We start from the raw sequence: 24,387 nt of genomic DNA on the forward strand, positions 1-24,387 counted from the left end.
TTCACTAGACATAAAGGATAAGCCAACACACATTATCCAGTTCTTCAAAAGCTGTGCAGGTATTACTTTGTAATAATTATTTTTCTATTAATATTTCAAGGAAATGCCTGGTGTTTTAAATAGAATATACTCAACTCAAAGGTTCATTTACTAGCCTGTAGAGTGGCATCCCTTATGGTGTTCATTAATGAGCCAAAATATGCAAAATGTCGTGTTTGATACGCCAACAAATTAAAGAAATGGAAGAAATAAATATGTGTCCAGCATTGAGTATTTAAGTTTATGTGTGTAACTAAATCCCATCAAATCCCATTCATCAAACCTAACACAAGCAGAAGAAGATTCATTTTACAGCACTTTGCCAGATCATCTTTTTTTAAAAAGCTATTAGCTATGGTTTTTCCCTGCCTAATGATATTTAACTGACTCATATCTTTGTGATTCATCCAGCATGTAAGACTGTTTGTTCCCCTACAAATGAACACCTAGAGTTGCACAGTCCACCTGCTGAACGCTGCAAAAACACAGCATCTTTGTAGGTGTGTAGCTGCAGGGAGATACTTCCAAACACACCCACAAACACAGAAGGTGGCCTGCTGCTTCAGGTAGTCCTGTAGCCTGGTAGCTCCATCTGGCATAGACAGTGTGACTGTCACGACAGGAGAGAGGGATGAGGAAGAGAGGAGGAGGAGGTAGAGAAGTGATGAGAGGTTGGCAGAGCAGAAAGGCAAGGACATAAAAGGGGAGTGATAAATGCATAAATGCTCAAAGTGTTCCTGCCTGTTCCTATCGTACATGTGTGCGTTCTCATTACCGCGCTTCCTGCTTTTCCTCTCCCCTCTCCTCCCCTCCCCTCCAGACTGTGCCGGCTGTGGTGAGGAGATCAAACAGGGTCAGTCTCTGCTGGCTTTGGAGAGACAGTGGCACGTCAGTTGTTTTAAATGCCGAACATGCGGCTGCGCCCTCACTGGAGAGTACATCAGCAAGTAGGTGGCTTGATCCTTCCTATCTCAAGTCAGTCATAGGTGTGCTTGGGCAAATATCAAACGTTTCTTCAAGCAATCCACATCAAAAGCCACTGCACAGAAACTGCCTCCTGTATCCAGACTTTTAATTTTGAAACTACGGTACTAGAAAATTGCACGTTTAAAACATTTGTCGTCAAGTTGTGGAAAGGTTGAGGTTTTTTACTCATTTTTCTACTATTTAAAATTAAATTTAAATGTAGCACTTGCTTTGTAAATCTTTACAGGATGAATAGTAGTGGAGTAAACTGTGAGCTTTTTGTCTTTCTCACTGTTTCTCACTGTTCAGAGATGGGATACCTTACTGTGAGACTGACTACCACAGTCAGTTTGGGATCAGGTGTGAGAGCTGTAACAGGTACATAAGTGGCAAAGTACTTGAGGTGAGTGCATTTTTCTGTTGTGTATGTGTGCTTTTGGAAATATGCGTGCATGCTTAAAGACAGCTGGGAATGACAGTGGGAATGTGCGTGTTCTGTGCTTGTCAGTGTGAGCTGGTCTATAAAAAGCTGCAAAAAAATGCAGCTGTCCCTCTTTAAATGAAGTGCTGACTGATGACGAAGCAGCTTTGGAAACCCGACAAAGCAACACTTCCCCATCTCCTTCACACTATTCATCTTTTTTTTTTCCTGTTTCTTATCATGCCTCTCCTCCTTCTTCACTCTGCATTGTTTTTCTGTTTCTTATCACCACTCTGTTCCCATTTTCTCATCTGTACCATTTGCTTTTGCCATTTTGTGTCTGATTTTCCTTTCCTTTCCTTTCCTTTCCTTTCCTTTCCTTTCCTTTCCTTTCCTTTCCTGCAGGCTGGAGGAAAACATTACCACCCCAGCTGTGCGAGATGTGCCCGCTGTCACATGATGTTCCTAGAAGGAGAAGAAATGTACCTGACAGGTAATCAGGATATTGTGTGTGGTAACTAGCAAAATAAGTTTCCCTTGTATGAAGTGGAAGAAAATTCCACTATCAGCCTGAACCTGGATAAAACAAAGCTTAACATTTAATAATAATTATAACTTCTGAATATAAAAGTCTGAATATATTTGTTAGGAAATCAATTTAGTCTGAATTTATGTCTCTATAGTCACAAATGTGCTTCTGCATTTGTACAGTTAACAGGCATAAAAATAGACTTCTAGCTTCAATTGAATTAGTACCCTGCAAGTATCCAGATGGCCTCTGTGTGATTCTGCATCTGTGGAAGTGTGTGTGTGTGTGTGTGTGTGTGTGTGTGTGTGTGTGTGTGTGTGTGTGTGTGTTGGTATTACTAATGTTGTGGGGACATTAACATGTTTACTCATATTTTGAGGACAAGCTTCCCTTTTGGGGACAAAAGCAAATACTTATAATAATTTAATGACTTACATCTAGGTAAGTGTATATGTATGTGTATGTTCACACCTGTGGTGGACACAGACATAAGACTAATATTTAGATCTTGGTCCTTGGCTAAAATGTCCTCAGTTCCAACTAATGTACCATGCTTCATTTCCTGAAACCTCTGCAAAGGACTGCATGAGAAGGATTTGGGGGTTTATGTCTGAGTGTGTGTGTGTATGTGTATATATTAAAAAAAGACCAGGAATGTCAGTGAAAAATACCTTGACCTAATAAAAGATTACGGTAACAGCCATTATATAGGTTATTGATCTCAAGTATAACACTTGTGGTAAATACACAGAAACCCACACATCCCCCTCCTCTGTCACACACAGAGGTTGGAGTCAATTACCTGTCAGCCTTCACCTCCTCCACTGTTTCCATTACTCTCAGCGGTCACTGACAGAATTATCCTAATTGATGTTACCATCACCAGGTTTTAAATTGAATCATCCAGGAAATGTTGTTTTACAAATCAGATAACAATGACTAAAGTTAATGAGTTTAATCATGGAGATACATGAAGATAAAGAAAAATCTTGTTGTGTATATATCTGATGAATTTAGTTTGAGTCCCACATATTCAAAGAGCATGCAACATTTATATCATGATAATACTGCTAAGTATGTATTAAAATTGGCAGATTTCTTATACCTGACAGGTGTGTTCACCTGTCACAGAACAAAGAGTTTTTATACAGTCTGACAGAGAACAGCAGGAAGATTTCCTGAAGCGTTATTTATGGTAATTGGGTTGAATCAGTCAGAGGGATAAGGAGCTCTGCTTCCTTAGTAGTGTGGAGTGGAGGGAGTTGTGATTGTCCATAATGGAGAGCAGTTTGCTCAGTGACCTCCTGTCCCTCACTGACTCAAACGGCTCCAAACTCTGGCCAGTGATGGTTCCAGCCTTGTGAATCAATTTGTTGATCCTACTGGCATCTCTGGTGCTGATGCTGCCCTGCCTAGCAGACAACAGCAAAGAAGAAAAACAAATAACAAACAGGGAGTGAAACAATATAAAAAAAAATCAAAAATACAGAAAATGTGTACAAAAACTTTACAAATAACAAACGTACTGGAAGGCATACTATGAAGAACATATGGGAAAAACATGGGTGGACTGCACACAGAAAGAACTGAGGTTAAACAGAGGCTAAATACACAAGTGGAACCCAATTGGTGAAAACAATTAGGAAAAAGCAGCAAATCACAGCAGTGAGTAAAGACAAGAAGCAAACCAACTGGACACATGAGAAAAGAGACTGCTGAATAAAACAGGAAGTGACCAAAGGAGCACACACAGACCCAGAGTGGGTGGCTGGAACACACACCAAGAAAATACAAGATGAAAACAGATATTATAAAATAGTGCAAGTGATAAAAAGTAGGACAGGACAAGAAAAAAATTGTGAACACTTGGCCTAATGGAGGGAAATTTAAATTTAATATTAAGTTGCTGTACCGTAACATGTGGCCGACAGACACAGTGTCAGAGTTGCCACACTGGGTGGCACCTCCTGTTTCAGCTCATTGTCATTCTGCTGCTCTACCTCTCAAAGCCACCAGTAAAACTAAGCATTTGCATATAGTACTTGAAGACCACATATGTGAGCTTTTTAATCTATACTTGTAAGCGTGTACATTGTATTCTTTATAGATGTGTTTGAGACTAATATGTGTGTCTGTGTGCTGAGCTCCTGTAAACTGCCCCAAGGTTACATTCACTCCTTTTGATTACTTTAGACATGTAGGAGGCCCGAGCAATCACCCACGTGAGGCACACTCAATTACGACACACACACACGTACACCCACTCGTACATGCACACACAAACTCGAAATCCATCTCATGACACATGTCTAGAATAAGAAGTGGTTTGTGTGTGCAAGTGCATACAAAAACTGGTTTGTAAGGTGGTAGGGATAAGGGATGGGAATTGATTAGAATTTAGAGATTCCAATTCCATTATTTGATCCCTTATCGATTCTCTTATTGATTGTCATGAGTTTCTCATTGGCTCAGTTTTGAGAATCAGCATCATTGCTAAGCAGCAATAAAGAAAATACATTCATGCAAATTAATTGCATGCTGCGGGTCAAATGTTTGCTGAGGTATTTGCCCTCTTTGTTTTGATCAGTGTTGGAGTCGTCACTCAAAAAAGTCATCATTACACATATTACACAGGACGTTCTTCTTTCAAGTAATGCGGTACATTACTTGATTACTCCCAGGAAAAAGTAATTTGTCATCCTACTCGTTATATTAATTTCATAACAATATGTAAAAATATAAAAAAAACCCACACACCAACACAAATTCCCAATGAGAACACAGATCTCTAAGATCTTTCTCTTAGTAGAATCCAAAGCTAGCTGCAACAAAGCAAAGATGAAAACCAGCACAAAAAAGCAATCGCCTTCTGCTTTAGAAACATGAACAGGTAGAAACGGAGGCTGCAGCCTGTTTGCTCCTCTGCTTGTTACCTGTTGAAGTTCAGGGTCTGGCTGCTGAGGTCGGTATTGACTGAGCTTTCACTCTGGGTTCTTGGCTAGTTTAACATTAGCATGCTCTCTCGGTGGATGCTTGCAAAGAACCAAAGTTATGTTAGCAGCATAAAGCAGTTGTTTCTGTCCTGGATGCCATTTTCCACTTTGCCATTTATCTCGTCCTTTTGTGCAATAAAAATAAAAGTTCATATCCACGCTCTAGACTGCGTCACTATTTTCCTCCTCTTACACGTGAACTGAAATCAGCTGATTGTAATTCGAGTGCAAGAACCGTTTTATGAACTAAAAATGGATGCTAGCATCTTCAAAACGGTTAAAGGATCGAATTGCTGTTATGCTTTCCCTTTCTCTTCATTCTCAACAACATTCTCAACAAAAACTTGGATTTAATGTTAGTTAATTTCCTTTCTTTAAAAATTAACAGCAGACCATGGTGTTTTTGTTTTTTTGTGTTTCGTTTAAATGACGAATTACATTTTTCCTTCAGGTTTGGGGCCCCTGCTTAAAAGACGTCTTTTAATTCATTTTATCATCATTACATAAATATAATGGTGATAAAAGAAAGCACATCTTTTAGAAGCGGTTTGATCGCTGCTCTCAGTTAGTTTTATTAAATTAAATTAAAGTTGACAGAATAAACCACTGACTCAGGATACAGCCAATCAATGTAGCATTGTAGTGAAAAAGACTTTAATGGTGAAAATAATTAATTTGATGCTCACAATAATTTTTGACTACACAAGAGTATTTGGATGCCTGTGGGTTGTATTTCTGACCACAGCTGAGTGATAAGCGATGCCAAAGAGAATCATTTTTGGTTGGCAGAATCAGTTTTTGTTTGAATGAAATGTTCCTTTCCAAGTAGAAACTGATGATTAACCACATATATTTACTCTTTACTCGGTGTAGTCTCAGTTTCAAAAGACATACAGTATGCACTTCATGTGCTCAGTGTGTACACACTTTGTATTGGCAGCATGGCTCAGCAATAAGGAAAAGTTTCTGAATATTTAAATATCTTTTTATAGACTACACTTAGAATTTCAAATGGTACAAATATATAAATGTTAATACTACTTCCCTGGGTTTCACACTGGTTGCCTTCGCCCCATATTTTTGAATAGAGTTAAGATCACATGGCCAGTTTGTTCCACTGATTACCCTTATTTTGCATAAAGTCTGTACAAAGACAGCAGAGCCTTCATTCCTACATCCCACATCTGCATGTAAGAAAAAAATACCAAATGTCCCAGGTTACTTTATAATGGCACTATTGTTAAAAGAAAAAAATAAATAGGCATGCAGCTAGTTTTCTCAGAGTTTATTTTGCACTGTGTTTGAGACTGAATTCTTTTTCACTGCACAATTTAAATTCTCCTCATCCTGCAGAAAAAGGATTTCAAGTCCAATGCCACACATCTGTTTGACAGCAGAGTTGAAGACCGTGGGTGGGACGGGGGTGCACTGAATCACCACGCATGGTTCCTGTCTACACTATTGATTTTGTGTGGGTGTTTGTGTGAGAGTGGTGTGTCTACTTATTGGGCGTGCATAGCCTCCTGCTTTGTGTGTGCGTGTGTGTGTGTGTGTGTGTATGTGTGTTGCAGATTTATGGTGTTGATAGTGGTTGTATATTAGAGTCATGATCAACTAACTGAGTTCTTTTTGCTGGCCTGCACCGCCCCAGGGCTCAAGAAAAATGATACATAGGCAGTACACATGCATTTATTTGTGTGTGTGTGTGTGTGTGTGTGTGTGCGTGCGTGCGTGTGTGCACACGTGTGCTCAGGGTGGATATATTACTGTCATTATCAGATCTACATGGATATAACATCCTGACATTGATTGTTATAAGAGCTACGAGATCTCATTCATTGCCTCTTTCCTCTCTTGCGCTGTAGTTCACCCTGCTCTTCTTTGTTTACTGTTGCTCATTCTTCTCTCTTTTTCCCTTAATTACTTCACTTCTTTTTCATTCAGAAAATTATTTTGCCATAACTGTTAAAGCACAATTATGCCAACGCAGTCAAAAAAATATAAACAACAACACGATTATAATCTTGCATCCTGCAATATTTGATGTAACATTTTTGCGCTTTAACACTTGTTTTACTTTCTCTTTTCTGTTTAAAAAGGATGGTACAATCATGCCGGCTTACTTAATGGAACAATTTTGAAACATACTTAGTTTTTTTTTTAGTCTACAATGTAATATAAGCAATGAGAAGTATTCACAGAAGCACAGCATGAAAACATGATAGCAAAACTAAAGAAAAAGTACTGAATGTATTTTTTATAATCAAGTACAGCAATAGAAGTTTCCATATGGTTGATGATAAATCAGCTGGCTAATTCATTGCTATAGAATACAAGAAGAAAAAAAACCCAAGTTTAAGCAAAGTAAAGTTTCTACTTCAATATTAATAACTTTGTGGACATTATTAGAAACATACAACATGCAGTTCAGCATTATTCACTTGTTCATTCTTTTCAGTTCCATTCTTTTTATTTGTGCAATACTGTTTATTGTGTCTTATTTGCTAATACATGTTGCATTTTAGGCAAAACCACAACAAGGAGGTAGAGAGGCAGGTTGCAAATAGTAACTTTATTGACCATAAAGTTGTTAACAAAACACAATGCAGAGTGTTAGCAGCAAATTCCACGTCAAAGTCGTTTTATAAAAGCTGAAAGAAGACACAGGATAAAAGCTTGATAAAATGACAGACTGAGAAGTCATACACACTAAAGGCCCACCAGGTGGAAATGGCTAGTAAGGTTCATATAAACTAAATTAGACAATAAGGATGGCGGGAAATGAGCAAAGGCAGGAAATAGAGCTACATGAGGGACAGGCCTTCAAAATAAAATAGGGAGTCACTAAAAGATGACATGGCAAAAACAACAAAATTTGGGGATCACATGTCTTAAATTGTTTTCACACATTCAGAATGTCACTAAACATTAACGACAGGTGAAGATGATGACATGAATAAGAGTTGGCCAAACTAAAAAGATGAGTTACTGTGAGAAAAACATCTGTTTAATTATGGTTGGGATATTTCAGTTTGGACAAAGGAGTGGACAGAATTTTTATTTTTCCCTCTTGATATTTATCTGTGTAGGAGACCACAAGAGCTACATCCTCTCTTATCAGTTTAGACAAACTGCTTACACACACACACACACACACACACACACACACACACACACACACACACACACACACACACAGTGTCTCATGTGTGTGTGCCTTTGATTGATGTTGATGCACTTGAGAAAAGCTGATCTGCTCTTCATAGGATCCCATAAAACTGTATGGCTGCTGCCCACACGCAATAAACAAAGTAAACTGAGATAAAATCGCATGTGTGTATGTGCAGGTTCAGAGGTTTGGCACCCCATGTGTAAAGAAGCAGCTCGGCTGGAGAGGAAACTGAGGGTGAGTGTTACTCAAAATACCTGCAAGCCCCTGCTCTTCCTCTCTGTTTCTGTTTTTGTCCTCTCAGTGGTTCTCTCTTCCATGCTGTGTCTGAAATGTCTCACTGTTGTTTTAAAAGCAGGTATGTCGCTCTTAGCATTGTAAGAAATGTGCTCAAATCTGCCCTCAGCGAATTTAGTTTTATATATAAAAATTTGGATAAATAGACTTTATTTTGCTGTTCATTTATAAAAGATTTCATTGTAATATATAGTTCATCAACAGATTTTTCATACTATTGTTGCAGCTTTATTTAACAGAAATTGTCCAAAGAGGTTCATAAAGTCTTATTGTATTTTTTCAAAGCATTTCATCAAAAATAGAGCTGCAGACCTGCACTTTGACAGCTCTTGCCGGAGCCTGGTGTTATCATGAACATGCAAATAATAATCATCACACCATGGCAGAAGAGGAAGTTGTAACTTTACAACACACATACACACACCTACACACACACACACACACACACACACACAGGGAATATGAATGTTAAAAGCAGGAAATTAACATTTGTTGTCAAATGATTGCTCAGCTCAACTGAGAAGTGAACACGTCAAGAAAAAAAGTGAGATTCAGCTATTCCAGCACATAGAGGAACATTTACAAGAACACTTACATGATTAAGACTTGGCTTAATAATGCTGTCACAGTAAAAACATAACAGGTACAGAAGTGTTAGTTTGTAGCTATAATATTCAGTACAAAGTGGTTCTCTATCCTGAAAGATTAATACTGAAGAAAAAGTCAGGTATCCGCCTTTTTAAGTCTTTGTATGAAATCAAACAGAGTGGATATCGATAATATTACACAGTTCTGGCTGTGAGCAGAGAAGCTCCATCCACTTGCTTTATATTACAAACAAAAAAGCAGCATTAACAAAACACACTTTTTTAAGTGAGAGGCTAGATAAGGTATTTTATTTTACTTTTTTATTTTAAATTTGGTCTATATTGACATTTAATATCACACGGTTGATGCATGCTTTTGCAGCTGCACCTGCATGCTGTGAATCTCCTGTTCTACCACATCTATTGGATGTTGATCTGGTGACTGTGGAGGCCATCTGGACTCATTGTAATGTTCCACAAACCCTTTTTGGGGTGGTTTTAGCTTGGTGTGACTTGGTGCGTTAACTTACAGCTATTAGAAGATGAGCACACTGAGGCTTGATGCTGAGTAGTAAGGATGGAGTCCAGAGTGTGCCAAGAAAATTTCCCCCTAGACCATCATACCACCATCATTATACCACTTTAAGTGTTGATACAAGGCAGGATGGATCCAGGCTTTCATGTTGTTTACACCAAATTCTCACCCTGCCGTTCAAATGTTTGAACAGAATTCAAGGCTCATTACCAGGCAGCCGTTTTCCAATTGTCTGTCGTCCAGTTTTGGTGAGCCGATGTAAATTATAGCCTCAGTTTCCTGTGGTACTGGAGGTACTGGTGGTACTGGGTAACCAACTCAAGGTTTGAGGTGATGTGCTTTCAGAGATGATCTTCTGGATACCATGGCTGTAACGAGTGATTATTTGAGTTACTGCTCCAGGTTCACTTTTTTGAGTAATGCATTAAATGAAAGCACTTTTCTGCGCTCACTGTTGTCTTTAAGCTAACTTTATTCACCTTCTTGCTCTCACTGACATTTGTCCCACCAGCTGAGACGTACCTCCGAGACAGCATCCATTTCTCCTCCAGGCTCCTCTCCTCTCCTTGGCTCTCCTCACCGGCTCATCTGTGTGAGTAACCATCACCATGGCTACGCCATGGTTGCGCCCTCAGCTGTCACAGTCACATCTGTCACTCAAACATAACCAGCATAGACAGAAGCACAAAAGAGACCCTTAAAGCTCAGGCAGTCTGTGCTATCAGTCTCTCAGCAGACTTCTTGTCTGTCTGTTGCCTCTCCCTGCCTTACTGTATGCCTACTAAAAGCAAAGTGCTAGACTACTAAAGCCTTAATATGCCTTTTATAATAAGCAGGCTTTTATCTTAAGCCCTTTAGTTTCCTATCCAGAGTTATTGTCTTACAGTGCACACTTTTTAGCTCTATCTTAGATCGTTTAATGTCATGTTTAAATTTTTAGTGGCCCATCAAAGATTTCAGTTTAACCTGCTCACCTGAATGTTTACCATTGCCTCATTTCCCTTCCTGTATGCTACCATATGTGTGATTTTCTATGCAAGAATTTGGGTGCCTCTTCTGTTGGTGATCGAGATTGGCTGTTTACAGCCAGTCTTCTACTTATGGTTTGGTCTTTATTTAATGTGTATCCCTGTCTACCTGTCTCTCTCTAACAGGCTAAGGGTGATGGGGATGTTTTGGAATATAAGCAGGTGGCAGCACTTCCCAGGGTTAAAGCCATATATGACATTCAGCGGCCCGACATTATTCCTTATCAGGCCGACCATGCACAGACGCACCTCTCAGATGACACTTTGGAGAGATGCAACCGTAGGCAGGTAGTCACACACGCACAAACTCACTATTTGAATTTCTTCCAGTAAAAATAAATTAACCATAACATATTAAGAATAATGAACAGTAACAAATATCTTTTATTTCTCCTCATATCCAGTCATTGGGCTCCTTATCACCATACTCTCATGTAAGTACTCCCCCACCTCTTTGTGTAATGGTTGAGAAGGTAATCCTTACTCTAAAGTATTAAATACAAAAGAAAAACCGTTTTTAATTTTAGAACTCAGAACAGTAAAGTTGAGTGATATCAAACACCGGCAACATTTGAATAGATCGAAATGATAACAGGTTGATTACTTCAGTGTATTCAGTACTTTAAACACATTAAACTCATGGTAATATAAGGTACCGGTGTCTCGCTATTGGCAGATAAGCTGAGGTACTGTAAAGTGTTGGGTTTCTGGAAGCAGATTTTGATGAAAATTAACTACCAATAATAGCAGATTGGATAAAAAAAGGATACAAAAAGACATAGTTTGATATTTTGGGACATAATTTTGTACCCTTGAGATATACCATCTTAATTAGTAAACTTTAGAAGTGCTGGTAGGTGGATTTTGTTCCCATCAGGCTGCATGTTTCCTCTGATTCCAGTCTACATGCTACGCTAACCTAACCACTTTCATATTTAATACGCATCTATTTATATGCTAATATTATTGTTTCAGTCTTGGCATGAAGGAAAGTAACCATCCAAGTATTTCTTTAATTTGTGCCATCATTGTAACGGCACCGTGATAGTCTTCACTGTCCGTGTTTAGACTACATCTGCACATGTTTGTGCACTAGGACTGCTAGCAGCATACGCACCATGTAGGTTAATAAACTGCTGTCAGCATGATTAAAACTGTGTTGTGGAAGTAACCTTGTGGTCTACTTTACTGCCTTTAGTAAATTAAAGCACATTACTCAGACAGCCTCTAAAGCAGCCTTTCCTTTCAGGATCTCTTGGATGGCATGGAGTTAAGAACAAGACGTTCCTCCAGCTCCCCCTATACCGACTCACCTGCACACAGTCGTCACGGAGGCTCCCCACTGCATTATTATGTCCCTGGTAATACTCCCACTCAAGCAAAGACACACACACACACACACACACACACGCACACACACACACAGAGAAAAATAGCTGGATAGAAAGTCTTTGTGTGGGTGCAACTCACATTTGCATGCACATGTAATCCATCGGGTTATTTGTCAGTGTATCTTTCAATACCCTGTCTGTCTTACTGTTTGTGGATGTGGGTCATTGATGCTTTGGTTTCTCTCATTGTGATTGGCTGGGCTGAGTGCAGGCAGTGAAAGTGGCAGGAGTTCTCCTTATTATAGTCAGCCAGAGCCCAGGTGTGCTACACCCACCAACACCTTCCAAGCCCCCAAGCATTTCCATGTGCCAGGTAGGCCGTTACTGTGTATGTAGCCCTGACCCTAACCTGTTAACTAACCAGAACTTCACCACGTCAGACCAAAACTAATCCACAGTTCACTGATGGACCTAGTTTGTTATTACTATATATCAGCTATATCAGCTGTTCTCCTGCATTCATGCACACAGGTTTTAATTGGATTAAAATAATAATTTGATATTTTGTTATAATTTTTTAAATGAAAAAAAATCCTGTATAGTCATGGCAAAAAAGTACACTGTCTCAAGTCTAAGGTTTTACATATGAGGACATAATAAAAAATAAGGTGGTCCTGAGCAGGTGTTAGAATGAGGTAAATACAACGTCAGATGGACAACAAGCAACTAACTAACAACAGCTGAGCCAAAATGTAGAAGCTGTGTGTGAAAGAGAAAATACGGTCCATGATTCAGTCGCTTGTAGAATCACCGTTAGTAAATTGAAGTAAACATTTTCTATACAACATTATTAATGTCTCACATCATTGTAGAGGAATTTCTACTCACTCTGCTTGACAGTGTTGCCTCAGTTCATTGAAGTTTGCGGGCATTCGTTCATGGACAGCTCTTTGAAAGTCCCACCACAGCATTTTATGCAGGTTGAGGTCTGGACTTTGTCTTGGCCAAAGCAACCTAGATTCTTTTCTTTTTCAACCATCCTCTCATATATTTTCTGCTGTGCTCGTTTATTGTCCTGGTGCATGACCAAATTTCTCTCAAGCTTTAGCTGTCAGGCAGATTTAACTCTATACAGAGGAGTGTAAGGTTCCCAGGTCCAGTGGCTGCAAAACAAGCCCAAATCATCACCCTCTACCACTGTGCTTGACAGTTGGTATGAGGTGTTTGATGGTTGGTTGTTGGTATGCTGTGTTTGATTTTTACCAGACATGGTGCATTATGTGCACTATAGCCAAATACCCACAGTTTAGTCTCATCTGTCCAAAAGCCGTTGTTCCAAAGGTATTGGCACCATCACCATCACCTCCACCACCATCATCAAGTTTGCTGACGACACCGTCGTGGTGGGCCTGATCTCTGATAACAACGAGACGGCCTACCTGAAGGAGATTAGGAATCTGGAGAACTGGTGCCAGAGGAACAACCTCCTTCTAAACGTCAGTAAGACAAAGGAGCTGATAGTGGACTTCAGCACTAAGCAGGAGAGGAACTACCAGACCCCCGTCATCAACGAGTGCCCAGTGGAGAGAGTGGACAGCTTCAAATACCTCGGAGTTCACATCACGCAGGACCTGTCATGGTCCTGTCACATCAACACCGTGGTGAAAAAGGCCCGTCAGCGTCTCTACCACCTCAGACGCTTGAGAGAATTCCAACTGCCCTCCAAGGTGCTCAGGAACTTTTACTCGTGCACCATAGAGAGCATCCTGACGGGAAACATCTTAACCTGGTTCGGGAACAGCACCATGCAGGACAGACGAGGTCTACAGAGGGTTGTGCGGTCAGCTGAGCGCACCATCCGCTCCGAGCTCCCTGACCTGCACTCAATCTACAGCAGGCGGTGCTGGACCAAGGCCAGGAAGATCGTGAAGGACCTCAGCCATCCCAACAACGGACTGTTCTCTCTGTTGAGGTCAGGAAAGCAATTCCGCTCCCTGAAGACCAACACAGAGAGACTGAGGAGGAGCTTCTTCCCGCAGGCGATACGGTCTCTCAATCACACCACCACACAGTACTGACCCACACATATAGTTCTTACACACACACTGGACATTCTGGACATTGTTTTTCACTTCATCACTTAGTCACTTTAAGCATATTTGCACTGCACAAGACACTAAATAATGTGGATTGCACAACACTGGTCATTATATTCTTCATTTCCAGTTAATACTTGTACAGCTGCTGTTATTGTGTATATATATATATATATATATATATTTATATTTCTTCATACATTCTTATATAGTTCTATACTGTGTATTGTGTATTTGTTGTACAGTTATTTTATTTTTCAACTTTAATTTATATATTTTATCTTATTCTTTCCCAGTTAAATTTACCCTTCATTCTAATTTGTGTTGTACAGTTATTTCATTTTTAACTTTAATTTTTATATTTTATTTTATTCCTTCCTAGTTAAATTTACCCTTTTTAATTTTCATATTTATTTCCTATCTTATTCATAGCCTTTTCTTTTTTTCTTTAGGTCACGAGCAGTTGTCTAAGCATTTCACTGCATATCGTACTGTGTATGACTGTGTACGTGACAAATAAAATTTGAATTTGAATTTTTGATTTGTATTGAGGGTTTTCCAGATTCACCTTTGCAAACCTAAGCCATGGTATAATATTAATTTTTAGAAATAATCAGCTTTTTCCTGGCACTGTTATCTTTCTTGCCATTGTGTTAATACATCTTAATGCTCGGGGTGTCAAACATAAGGCCTGGGGCCAGAATCAGCCCAGCAAAGACTCCAATCCGGTCCACTGGACGGCTTTGAATCTCCTCCTTTGTGAAGGAGGAGATTGCTTTTGGACTTTTAACTGTATTTTCATAAGTTTTAAAGTTTTTCCTCTCAATAAATATCTCCTACATTTCCATTAGTACTACAACAAGTAATCGATAATAAAACACAGAAAATGTACTGTTTTTTCACTATCTACTATCAAAATTGAGCTACAAGACCTTTTCTGTAATTTTATACATTTATTGATTTGTGGTGACAGATTTCAGGGGATCCATGGGTGAGAGGGCGGGTGGTCGACATCGACACCCAAGTTTGTGAATATGATAAGTGACATAGGAGTTTCAGATAGGTGTATAGCTGTATCTAGGAGGCTGAGGGGGTAGCACTATTTTTGTTTTTGTTAATGTTCTTTTTTTTTTTTATATAATGTCGTGATAGTAAAAACCTTAAAATTCACAATTACTTTCTTTTTACCATGACTGTAACTAAAGAGTAAATTTGAATATTGAGTAATTATTGTGACGGAAGAACAGTCTTCTTGCTGTTTCCAATTTATCTACCCCCCAAAAAATGAGTCACAAAAAAGTAATTTGAGATATTAATTACTAATGAGCACAATCCATCCATCATCATCTAGATAGAGGAACAAAAGTTTTTCTGTAATTCATTCATTTTCATCTTTTTTTATTTTCTTTTATCCTTTTGCCTTTGTCCTTATTTCATTGATGTTTTAACAACCATAAAATGTATTAATCCTCCTCTCTCATTGACCAATGGGCACTCTTTGTCTATTTTGTCTTACTCATTTGCAGCTTTTGTGTAACATACGAGTACTTTAGTACTGTCATCTTGCAACAAATATCGGTTAATTTTATTTTAAGAGCCCATCAACCCTCCACTTTAACAACTTAACGCCTCTCTCCTCTCTGAATGCTTCACTCTGTCTTTGCTCCCTTCACTATAAAAGGCCTCTTCTTCTCAATATGAGCTGCATATTTGATTCCCTCTTCCTGCCCCCACTCCATTTCTCAATTTGTGTTTCCTCATGCTTTTTTCCCTCTCGCCAGCCCTGAAACAGAACTTCCTGCTTGCTTTCAACAGAGTGCGAAATGTATCTGTTGGATGCTTTTATTCAAAGTGTCTCAGAGTGTCATGTGCATACACATTTAGTGCATACAAATAAGGTTGCAAACTTGGTTGCATTTGTGGCACACAGTGTGAATGGAAATGTTTTCTGTTTTTTTCATTATTTATTGTTATATTAAAGGCTAAAAGGCATTTATAGTTTACTGTGGCATGTTGTTGTGCCGCTTTCCTGTTCTTGTCTCTTCTTAGTTTTTTCTTTTTAATTTGGATCAACTTTAATTGCTCTCCACCCTCATCTTTATTCTTGTGCCACCTGCTTTTCTTTCCTGTATTAAGCCTGGGAAGCTGTATTAATCAACCTCGGCATGTTAGTCAGGTTGTCTGGATGCAAGGCAGCACCTCTGCAGTACCAGTTTATCACCTGTTCTGTCAGCTTCTGTCGTGCTTAAGACTGTAAATGTATACAACTAATTTGGTGGGGGAGGTTAAACAAGGAAAGCCAGAATATTTAACTCCTCCGCTCTCCTCTGTGCACTGCATACTGGGATTTTGTACGGGAAGGTGGTTGGTATAGTTTTACCTTTATATACAGTTTGCATGATATCTTTAAAGAAACGTGAGGGTAATTTAATTAATTATCTCATTAATTGTTGGTGTAAAGCTATGCATTGATGTACTGGTGTTCTCCCCAGAAATGGTGTCCCTCTCTGGGGAAAAGCAAGTGATGCTAACAACACAAATAGTGCAACTAATGAAAAAAAATTGAAGGAGGAAGTGTCGCTGTGGCAGGTGATGCAGCAGGTTCAGCTTCAGTTGTATGAGATGAAAATGAGAATAAAGATGAAAGAATGGTGGATGATGGTTGACATAATGTGGAAATACAGTTTTTTCCCCTCCCTGCATCTGAGCAAATTCTAGACTTCTGTAAAAAAATAAATACTGATGACTATAGTTCTGATAATCAGCATTTCTGTCAAGGCAAACGTATCCGACCTACCTTCGTTTCACCTTTGTCAAGTGTGGTGAAGGAAAATGACCTCAGTGTTGTGAGAAGAAAATTTCATTGATTTGGAGGTCTAGTCAGTAGTTTTGAGCTTGGGTTTGTGTTATAAAAGCATATGTTTTAGGTTTACTTCCTGTATGTTCTCACCTGTACCTCGTTCCCCACCATCAGTGTTCAGAACATATGGTATATTCCTGTTCCCTTTCTTCCTGTATGCACCTTCTTTGGTCTCCTGTTTTCCTTTGCTTACATGTTTTATTTTGGATTTCTGTTAATGCCACATTATGGATTTTTAACATTTTGGACTTTGATTTTACCCTGAATAAAAATCTTGCTTTGTAATTCAAGTGTGCCATTCACAGCTCTGCACTCAATATTTCACATTAGGGCCATGATGCCACCCTAATGATTTTTCAGATCACCATACAGCTACAGAAGACACCCTCAGCACCAACTGTGGCAAATTAACATTCAGAAGCAGACCCCTCCTGTCAGTCTTTCTGAAGTCAGTGGAGATTAAGAAAAGATCACTAATATCATTATTTCAACATTGGGAGTTGGTAAAAAACACAAATTAGAGTCTTTTTTTTTTCAAATGCTCATGACCCACACAAGGAAAACGTATTTAGCAGTTCAAAAGAAAGATTTAGTTGCTCAATAAAAAGGATCGTCATCAGGAATAAGAATTGCAAAAAGCTGGGAGACAGGAAAGAAATCTCACATGAAAGGCAAAGAGGTTCTTGATTAGAATCTTTGCTAATGATATAGATCAGAGATGTCAGATTCATTTTACATCATGGGCCACATACAACCCATTTTAAGTGGGCAAGACCATAGAAACTGTCACCAAGTGCTTGGTCAAAGCAAGCACTTGTTTGATTGTTGGAGTTTTTTCTGTATTATTGTAGACTCTTTACCTTACAATACAACGTGCCTTGAGGCAACTCTTCTTGTGATTTGGCACTATTTAAGTAAAATTGAATTGAATTGAATGGATGCCAGTCATGTAGATGGAGGGATTACCTACACTGAAGTTGAACTTTCCTTTGAGAAGACTTTTTTTTACTACCATTCAGCAGCTCAGTTGTGACTCCCTGAAGAGCCCTATAGGCAACAAAAAAAAGGAGAGAGAGATGTTAGGGTTTGCTAAGAAATCAGAGACCGGCTTCACTTCACTGTACAAACTATAAAAATAGCTGAATGTCTTTTAAATACATTTAAGGATGGTCTGGAAGCCATTATTCATTATATTCAGACTTTCAATAACTCGCACTATTGGACAACTTAGGCCTTTGTGTCTAGAGGAAGAAAAAGCAGATCATCTTTGTTGCAGATGCTTGAAGCCTTCATTTTATTTCATGGGATAAGCTGTTGTATTCAAATACTGCTATATTGTTGAAAATATAGCAGTATTGTCTCTTGTCCCACCCATCTACAAGAGACAAGGTTGGTTAATTGTACAAAGAGGCATTAGGCAGGGTTGGCCCCTATGTGGTCAGCCATATGCTGTTGCCTTTTAAATCAGCTTAGATGGGGTCTCACAGGTTTAACCTTTGCTGCAGTTTCACATACATGAACTAATGTGCTTGCTTATGCTGATGATGCAGCTGTGTTGATTACTAGTCATAACAATTCTGCACATGATCGCATAAAACACCACTAAAATATGTGAGCACACCCTTTCCAAGAGTTAACTGGTTGAAGAAGGTTCGAGATGTAAATTGCAGCTGGCACTTCCATCTAGGATGCACTGGAGCAGGAAGGGATGAAAAAAATTGTGTTTTTGGAAAAATTATATTCTGAAAAGAAACTGACAGGGTTCAGAGGAGAAAAATCATTGCCCAAACCATCTAGCAACAGTTTGACTATAGGATGAGGTATTTGGTTGTGAATTATTTTGTTGCCACTTGACTGTTGTTGAACCTTCAAGTACACTTTTAAAGGAAATACAAATAGGACTGGCTAACCTTTTCTTGGGACGATATCACTGGCTTAGATGTGCATTTCTGTTGTCACCTCTGTGTGAAGGTGGGCAGAGTCCAGTGGTTGCTTTTCTCTGAATAGAGTTCACGTGGATGATTTTGGAGTGATAGAAATGTCCTCTGCAGAGTAACTTGTGGATCACTTGATCTCACTTTCTGAACATATGTATGTGTTGTAGCCACACTATGTACAGGTTGGGGTTGTAAATATGTACAGTAGCTTTCCTTTGTGGGATCAATAAAGTATCTGTCTAATTGTACAAAGAAATTGGTTTATTAAAGAATTAGTTAAAGGTCAAAGTTCTCCTCTTATCTGAATGTTTATTTTGCTTTTTCTCACCAACTGACTCTCTTTTGTTCTCAGCTTCTGAAGAAACTAACATCTATAGAAAACCACCCATCTACAAGAGACAAGGTTGGTTAATTGGTCAAATTTTTGTGATTTCAAAACCTTTTTTGGGGCTGTGTATCTGTCCAGTTAGTTGATTCTTGTGTTCATTGTAGCATAGTCTTAGTGTGATAGTTCTGTGTGTCTGACTTAACGAACCAGTTACAGAAAAGATCTGAGTTAAAGCTGCAGTATAGATTTATGGACACACTTCTTTGTTGTCTGTAATCTGCTACCTCTGATTAGATTCAGTCTTCTTAGGATTTTCTCAACATGGAAACACTCAGAATAAATGAAAGAATTTCTTCTGGACCCTTACACAGCCTTAAAGTAGCTGCAGTTTGACCCCATCCCTTTCAGTTAAAAAGTTTATGGTGTGAATTAACTCTAATTTTGTTCCCCAATTTTTCAGCTCTTCTCAGTTGTCCACTAGATAAGTTTCACCTTCTGAAACTAGAAAGGTTGATGGCCTTTGGGTACTGATCACTTGTCCCTGTTAAGTAGGCTTTGGTTGGAATGGGGTAAACGATCTATGAAAAGCCTAAGAAATACATGTTTAAAATGCAATTTCATAGTGAAGTGAAAAATGATAAAACTACAAGAAATGAACCCAACATAAAGCAAGATGGCAGACACAAAGCAAAGCACCTCTTGGGGTAAACAGACAAACTGACAAAGGGGACAATACGGGACTACACACACACACACACACACACACACACACACACACACACACACACACAGAGGGGTGACTGGAGGTGAAGCACAGGTGGGAACAAGACACAGGTGAAAGCAATAATTTGGCAGATAGTCACAGCAGAGAAAAAGACCATGAAATAAAATTAGAGGTGTGGTTGTGCAGTTAATGTTGCTTAGGAAGGTTTCTAACAAATAGAAGTGACCCGGAAGTATCTGTATGGCAGCCATAATAACAGCGGTTCAAATTCTCCAACTGCTAAGATAAGACCCTTCCTTTATTACAGGCAACAAACCAACTGTTCACCAAAACAATGACTGTGATTTAGGCCTAAATCAAACTGATGGTGATTTTGGTCACATAAATGTTAACACTAAGTGTGTGTTTCTCATTTTTGAGTCATTTCAATCACTAATTTCACTTATATGAACTATATCAAAGTGTGTTTAAGATATACATTAGTCATGTCTGTGGTTGTATTGCCACCCTTTAGATTGATCATCATCAATCTAAAGGGAGATTTGAGGTCTTCACTCACCCCGGTTCTGTTAGCCGTCAGGGCTGGGGGGCTGGCAGGAGGTGCTGGCCGTCAGACTGGGGTCTGGGATGCGGGGCTTCCCTGCTACTGCAGATAAGGAGGTGGTCCGCTTGCCTCCACCCCAGAGAGAAGGGTTACATTTCCTGGGTCTAGGTGCAGCTTGCCCCTCTGGGGGCGGGGGTACCTGGACCTGGGATATAGAGTATGTTTGGGGAGTATGACTATCTGTGCAGTGTCTATTTGTGTCTGTCTACACGTTGGGTGAGTGCCGAGTATTTGGTTGTGTATATGGGGGTGGGAATGCACGTTTGTGTCCGTGTGCGCCTGTTCGTCTGTGTCTATATGTCAGGTTGGGTCTTAGACTTAGACCTCTCTGGGTACATCTCAGGCCCTCCAAAGTACGGAGGCCTGTCTCCCCTCACCACACTCCCTGCCGGTGGCTGATACCCTCAGACGTTGGTGTGTTGGTGGTCCTTGTCGTCTGGGGCTGGGCGCTCATGTATGTACCGGCTCACTCCTGGTGGCCGATTGGCGGGGCCGGGCGCCTGTGGCCCGGCTGGGCCCCTTCCGGGGGGTGGGATGCCCTCAGGCCTCTGGCCTCTGGGCCTGAAGCTCGGTCCTCTCTGGCACAGCTGGCTGCCGGCAGAGCCCGCGGGCACGCCACTGCAACCCCCTCTGGCCTCTGCTCCGTAGCTGCTGGGTGACCTCTCGTTTGGGGCTCTACTCAGCTCTTCCCAGGAGGGTGGCACGGTTCCCCCCCTTTTGGTGGTCCTCCTCGGGTCCTTGTACTCTGGGACCTCTGGATATCTGGGGCCTGGATCTCCTCCATACCTGCTTCATACTCTGGTGGACGGGGCTATGGCTCCCCACACTCCCTAGCAGATCGTTACATGGAGAAACCTTTGGAATACAAGCATGCTGATCCACACAGGTATGCACACAGGTGTACACACGGGTGTTCACAGATGCGGACTACAGCTTTCTTGGCTGCTGCCTCAAAGCACATTGTGCGCTGTCTATCTTGCGTGCTGCACAATATCGTTTAATATTTAGTATCTACTGTTATCTACTGCTAGCTAGTTTATTGTGATGGTGCTGTTTTTTTTTTTTATTATGTTGCTCTTTGTTGTTTGCTTTCTCATCTGTTTTTTTTCTCCATCCAGGTGATCCAGGTGTTTTTTTGTTTTTTTTTCTTTCTTTCTTCCCCCCCTTCTCACCGTCTCTTCTCCCCTTTGGTTTTCTTTCTCTCCCTCTCTTTCTTTCATTCTTTCTCCCTGTCCTATCCCCAAGTCACGTCTGTCCCGTTTGTAGCAACCGAAAATAAAATAAATTCATAATTATAATAAAGGTCAATCAAATGGACCAATATGGCAAGGCCATGATGATCCACTTGGTAAAATAAATCCGCTTGGCATCTTTCTTGGCCTTAAGACAACAATTCTGATGGCTAAAGATCCAAACGGGACACAAAAAAAAAAAAAAAAAAAAAAAAAGATTGATCATCATCATATGACATACATTTTTACTCGGGGCTAGCTGGGAAAGGCTCCAGCCTAAGTTGTTGATGGAGGGAATTTTACTTTGGTCACAGAAAATTTCAACAGTAGGTAGGATAAGAGTTACTGCATCATTGGTTAGGCAGGAAAAAATAATAAAATAAGATTCATTTAATTTTATAGAATTTCAGCCTTTTTTACTAGTTCTTCTTGTAATTTAGTAATTTAGTCCAGCTATGGGACATTGTAGTTTTAACATGGTACACCATTAACAAATATGTGCATTCAGATTCTCTGAGTAAAAAGCTTTCCTTTTCCTGTTTCCTTATAAGTTCTTCTGGACACCTTTCCTTGATGTTTTCCATCAAAATCAGGTAAAAGGAAGTAGGAGTCAATTTTAGAACTATTTCATTATTATCCATAAAAAGAGACATGAGAAACTAACCTTAACTTCATATCAAAAAGAAGTGACCAAGAGACAAATAATACAGAGTAAAGATTAAACATGATGCCAGAGGCAGAAGAACAGATGAGGCTGGAGAAACTAAAAATATTAAAAACAGTAAAAATAGCCAATCTGTTACACCACCACTGCAGCCATTGTCTGTGCTTCTCATTTTTGCTGTCATGTATCTGTAGGAGGAGGACTCATATGGAGACTCTTAAGTGGTTGAAAAGTACAAACTATAAATATTAAAGATTATATAGGAATCCAACAATTTAGGCACAGAAGACACAATAACAGACACTGTACAAGGACTGACCGAAACATGCCATTATATATACACAAGAGGGGGATTAGCTGAAGTGAACACAGCTGAGGGAAATGAGACACGGGTGAACAGAATCTACAGTGGCTTGCAAAAGTATTCGGCCCACATTTTGTCACATTACAGCCACAAACATGAATCAATTTTATTGGAATTCCACGTGAAAGACCAACGCAAAGTGGTGTACACGTGAGAAGTGGAACAAAAATCATACATGATTCCAAACATGTTTTACAAATAAATAACTGCAAAGTGGGGTGTGCGTAATTATTCAGGCCCCTTTGGTCTGAGTGCAGTCAGTTGCCCATAGACATTGCCTGATGAGTGCTAATGACTAAATAGAGTGCTCCTGTGAGTAATCTAATGTCAGTACAAATACAGCTGCTCTGTGACAGCCTCAGAGGTTGTCTAAGAGAATATTGGGAGCAACAACACCATGAAGTCCAAAGAACACACCAGACAGGTCAGGGATAAAGTTATTGAGAAATTCAAAGCAGGCTTAGGCTACAAAATGATTTCCCAAGCCTTGAAAATCCCACGGAGCACTGTTCAAGCGATCAGTCAGAAATGGAAGGAGTATGGCACAGCTGTAAACCTACCAAGACAAGGCCGTCCACCTAAACTCACAGGCCGAACAAGGAGAGCGCTGATCAGAAATGCAGCCAAGAGGCCCATGGTGACTCTGGACGAGCTGCAGAGATCTACAGCTCAGGTGGGGGAATCTGTCCATAGGACAACTATTAGTCGTGCACTGCACAAAGTTGGCCTTTATGGAAGAGTGGCAAGAAGAAAGCAGTTAACAGAAAACCATAAGAACCATAAGAAGTCCCGTTTGCAGTTTGCCACAAGCCATGTGGGGGACACAGCAAACATGTGAAGAAGGTGCTCTGGTCAGATGAGACCAAAATGGAACTTTTGGGCCAAAATGCAAAACGCTATGTGTGGTAGAAAACTAACACTGCACATCACTCTGAGCACACCATCCCCACTGTCAAATATGGTGGTGGCAGCATCATGCTCTGGGGGTGCTTCTCTTCAGCAGGGACAGGGAAGCTGGTCAGAGTTGATGGGAAGATGGATGGAGCCAAATACAGGGCAATCTTGGAGGAAAACCTCTTGGAGTCTGCAAAAGACTTGAGACTGGGGCGGAGGTTCACCTTCCAGCAGGACAACGATCCTAAACATAAAGCCAGGGCAACAATAGAATGGTTTAAAACAAAACATATCCATGTGTTAGAATGGCCCAGTCAAAGTCCAGATCTAAATCCAATCGAGAATCTGTGACAAGATCTGAAAACTGCTGGTCACAAACGCTGTCCATCTAATCTGACTGAGCTGGGGCTGTTTTGCCAAGAAGAATGGGCAAGAATTTCAGTCTCTAGATGTGCAAAGCTGGTAGAGACATACCCTAAAAGACTGGCAGCTGGAATTGCAGCAAAAGGTGGTTCTACAAAGTATTGACTCAGGGGTCTGAATAATTACGCACACCCCACTTTTCAGTTATTTATTTGTAAAAAATGTTTGGAATCCTGTATGAGTTTCGTTCCACTTCTCACGTGTACACCACTTTGCGTTGGTCTTTCACGTGGAATTCCAATAAGATTGATTCATGTTTGTGGCTGTAATGTGACAAAATGTGGAAAAGTTCAAGGGGGCCGAATACTTTTGCAAGCTGTATTACTGTAGGTAATAAGATAAGGAGGAAATAAAACTAAATACCCC

At 40.0% G+C, this 24,387-nt stretch overlaps 1 protein-coding gene across 3 annotated transcripts in view; it reads left to right on the top strand.

Moving 5' to 3' along the window:
- The window catches only part of LOC146379361 (actin-binding LIM protein 3-like), a 58,475-nt gene that overhangs the window by 20,449 nt on the left and 13,639 nt on the right, over window positions 1–24,387 (top strand). For 2 of the 3 annotated variants that reach the window (XM_084940578.1, XM_084940576.1), the window contains 10 exons: window positions 860–986; window positions 1,315–1,408; window positions 1,832–1,919; window positions 8,296–8,354; window positions 10,048–10,128; window positions 10,691–10,852; window positions 10,969–10,998; window positions 11,814–11,925; window positions 12,167–12,268; window positions 19,141–19,191. In XM_084940578.1, coding sequence (XP_084796704.1) covers window positions 860–986; window positions 1,315–1,408; window positions 1,832–1,919; window positions 8,296–8,354; window positions 10,048–10,128; window positions 10,691–10,852; window positions 10,969–10,998; window positions 11,814–11,925; window positions 12,167–12,268; window positions 19,141–19,191 — 906 coding nt within the window. The remainder of the gene's footprint in view (window positions 1–859; window positions 987–1,314; window positions 1,409–1,831; window positions 1,920–8,295; window positions 8,355–10,047; window positions 10,129–10,690; window positions 10,853–10,968; window positions 10,999–11,813; window positions 11,926–12,166; window positions 12,269–19,140; window positions 19,192–24,387) is intronic. The other variant, XM_084940577.1, reaches the window with a different exon arrangement.

This window comes from Perissodus microlepis, chromosome 10 (assembly GCF_051167445.1).
Source record: "Perissodus microlepis isolate ML-2025 ecotype Zambia chromosome 10, ASM5116744v1, whole genome shotgun sequence".
Lineage (NCBI taxonomy): Eukaryota > Metazoa > Chordata > Actinopteri > Cichliformes > Cichlidae > Perissodus > Perissodus microlepis.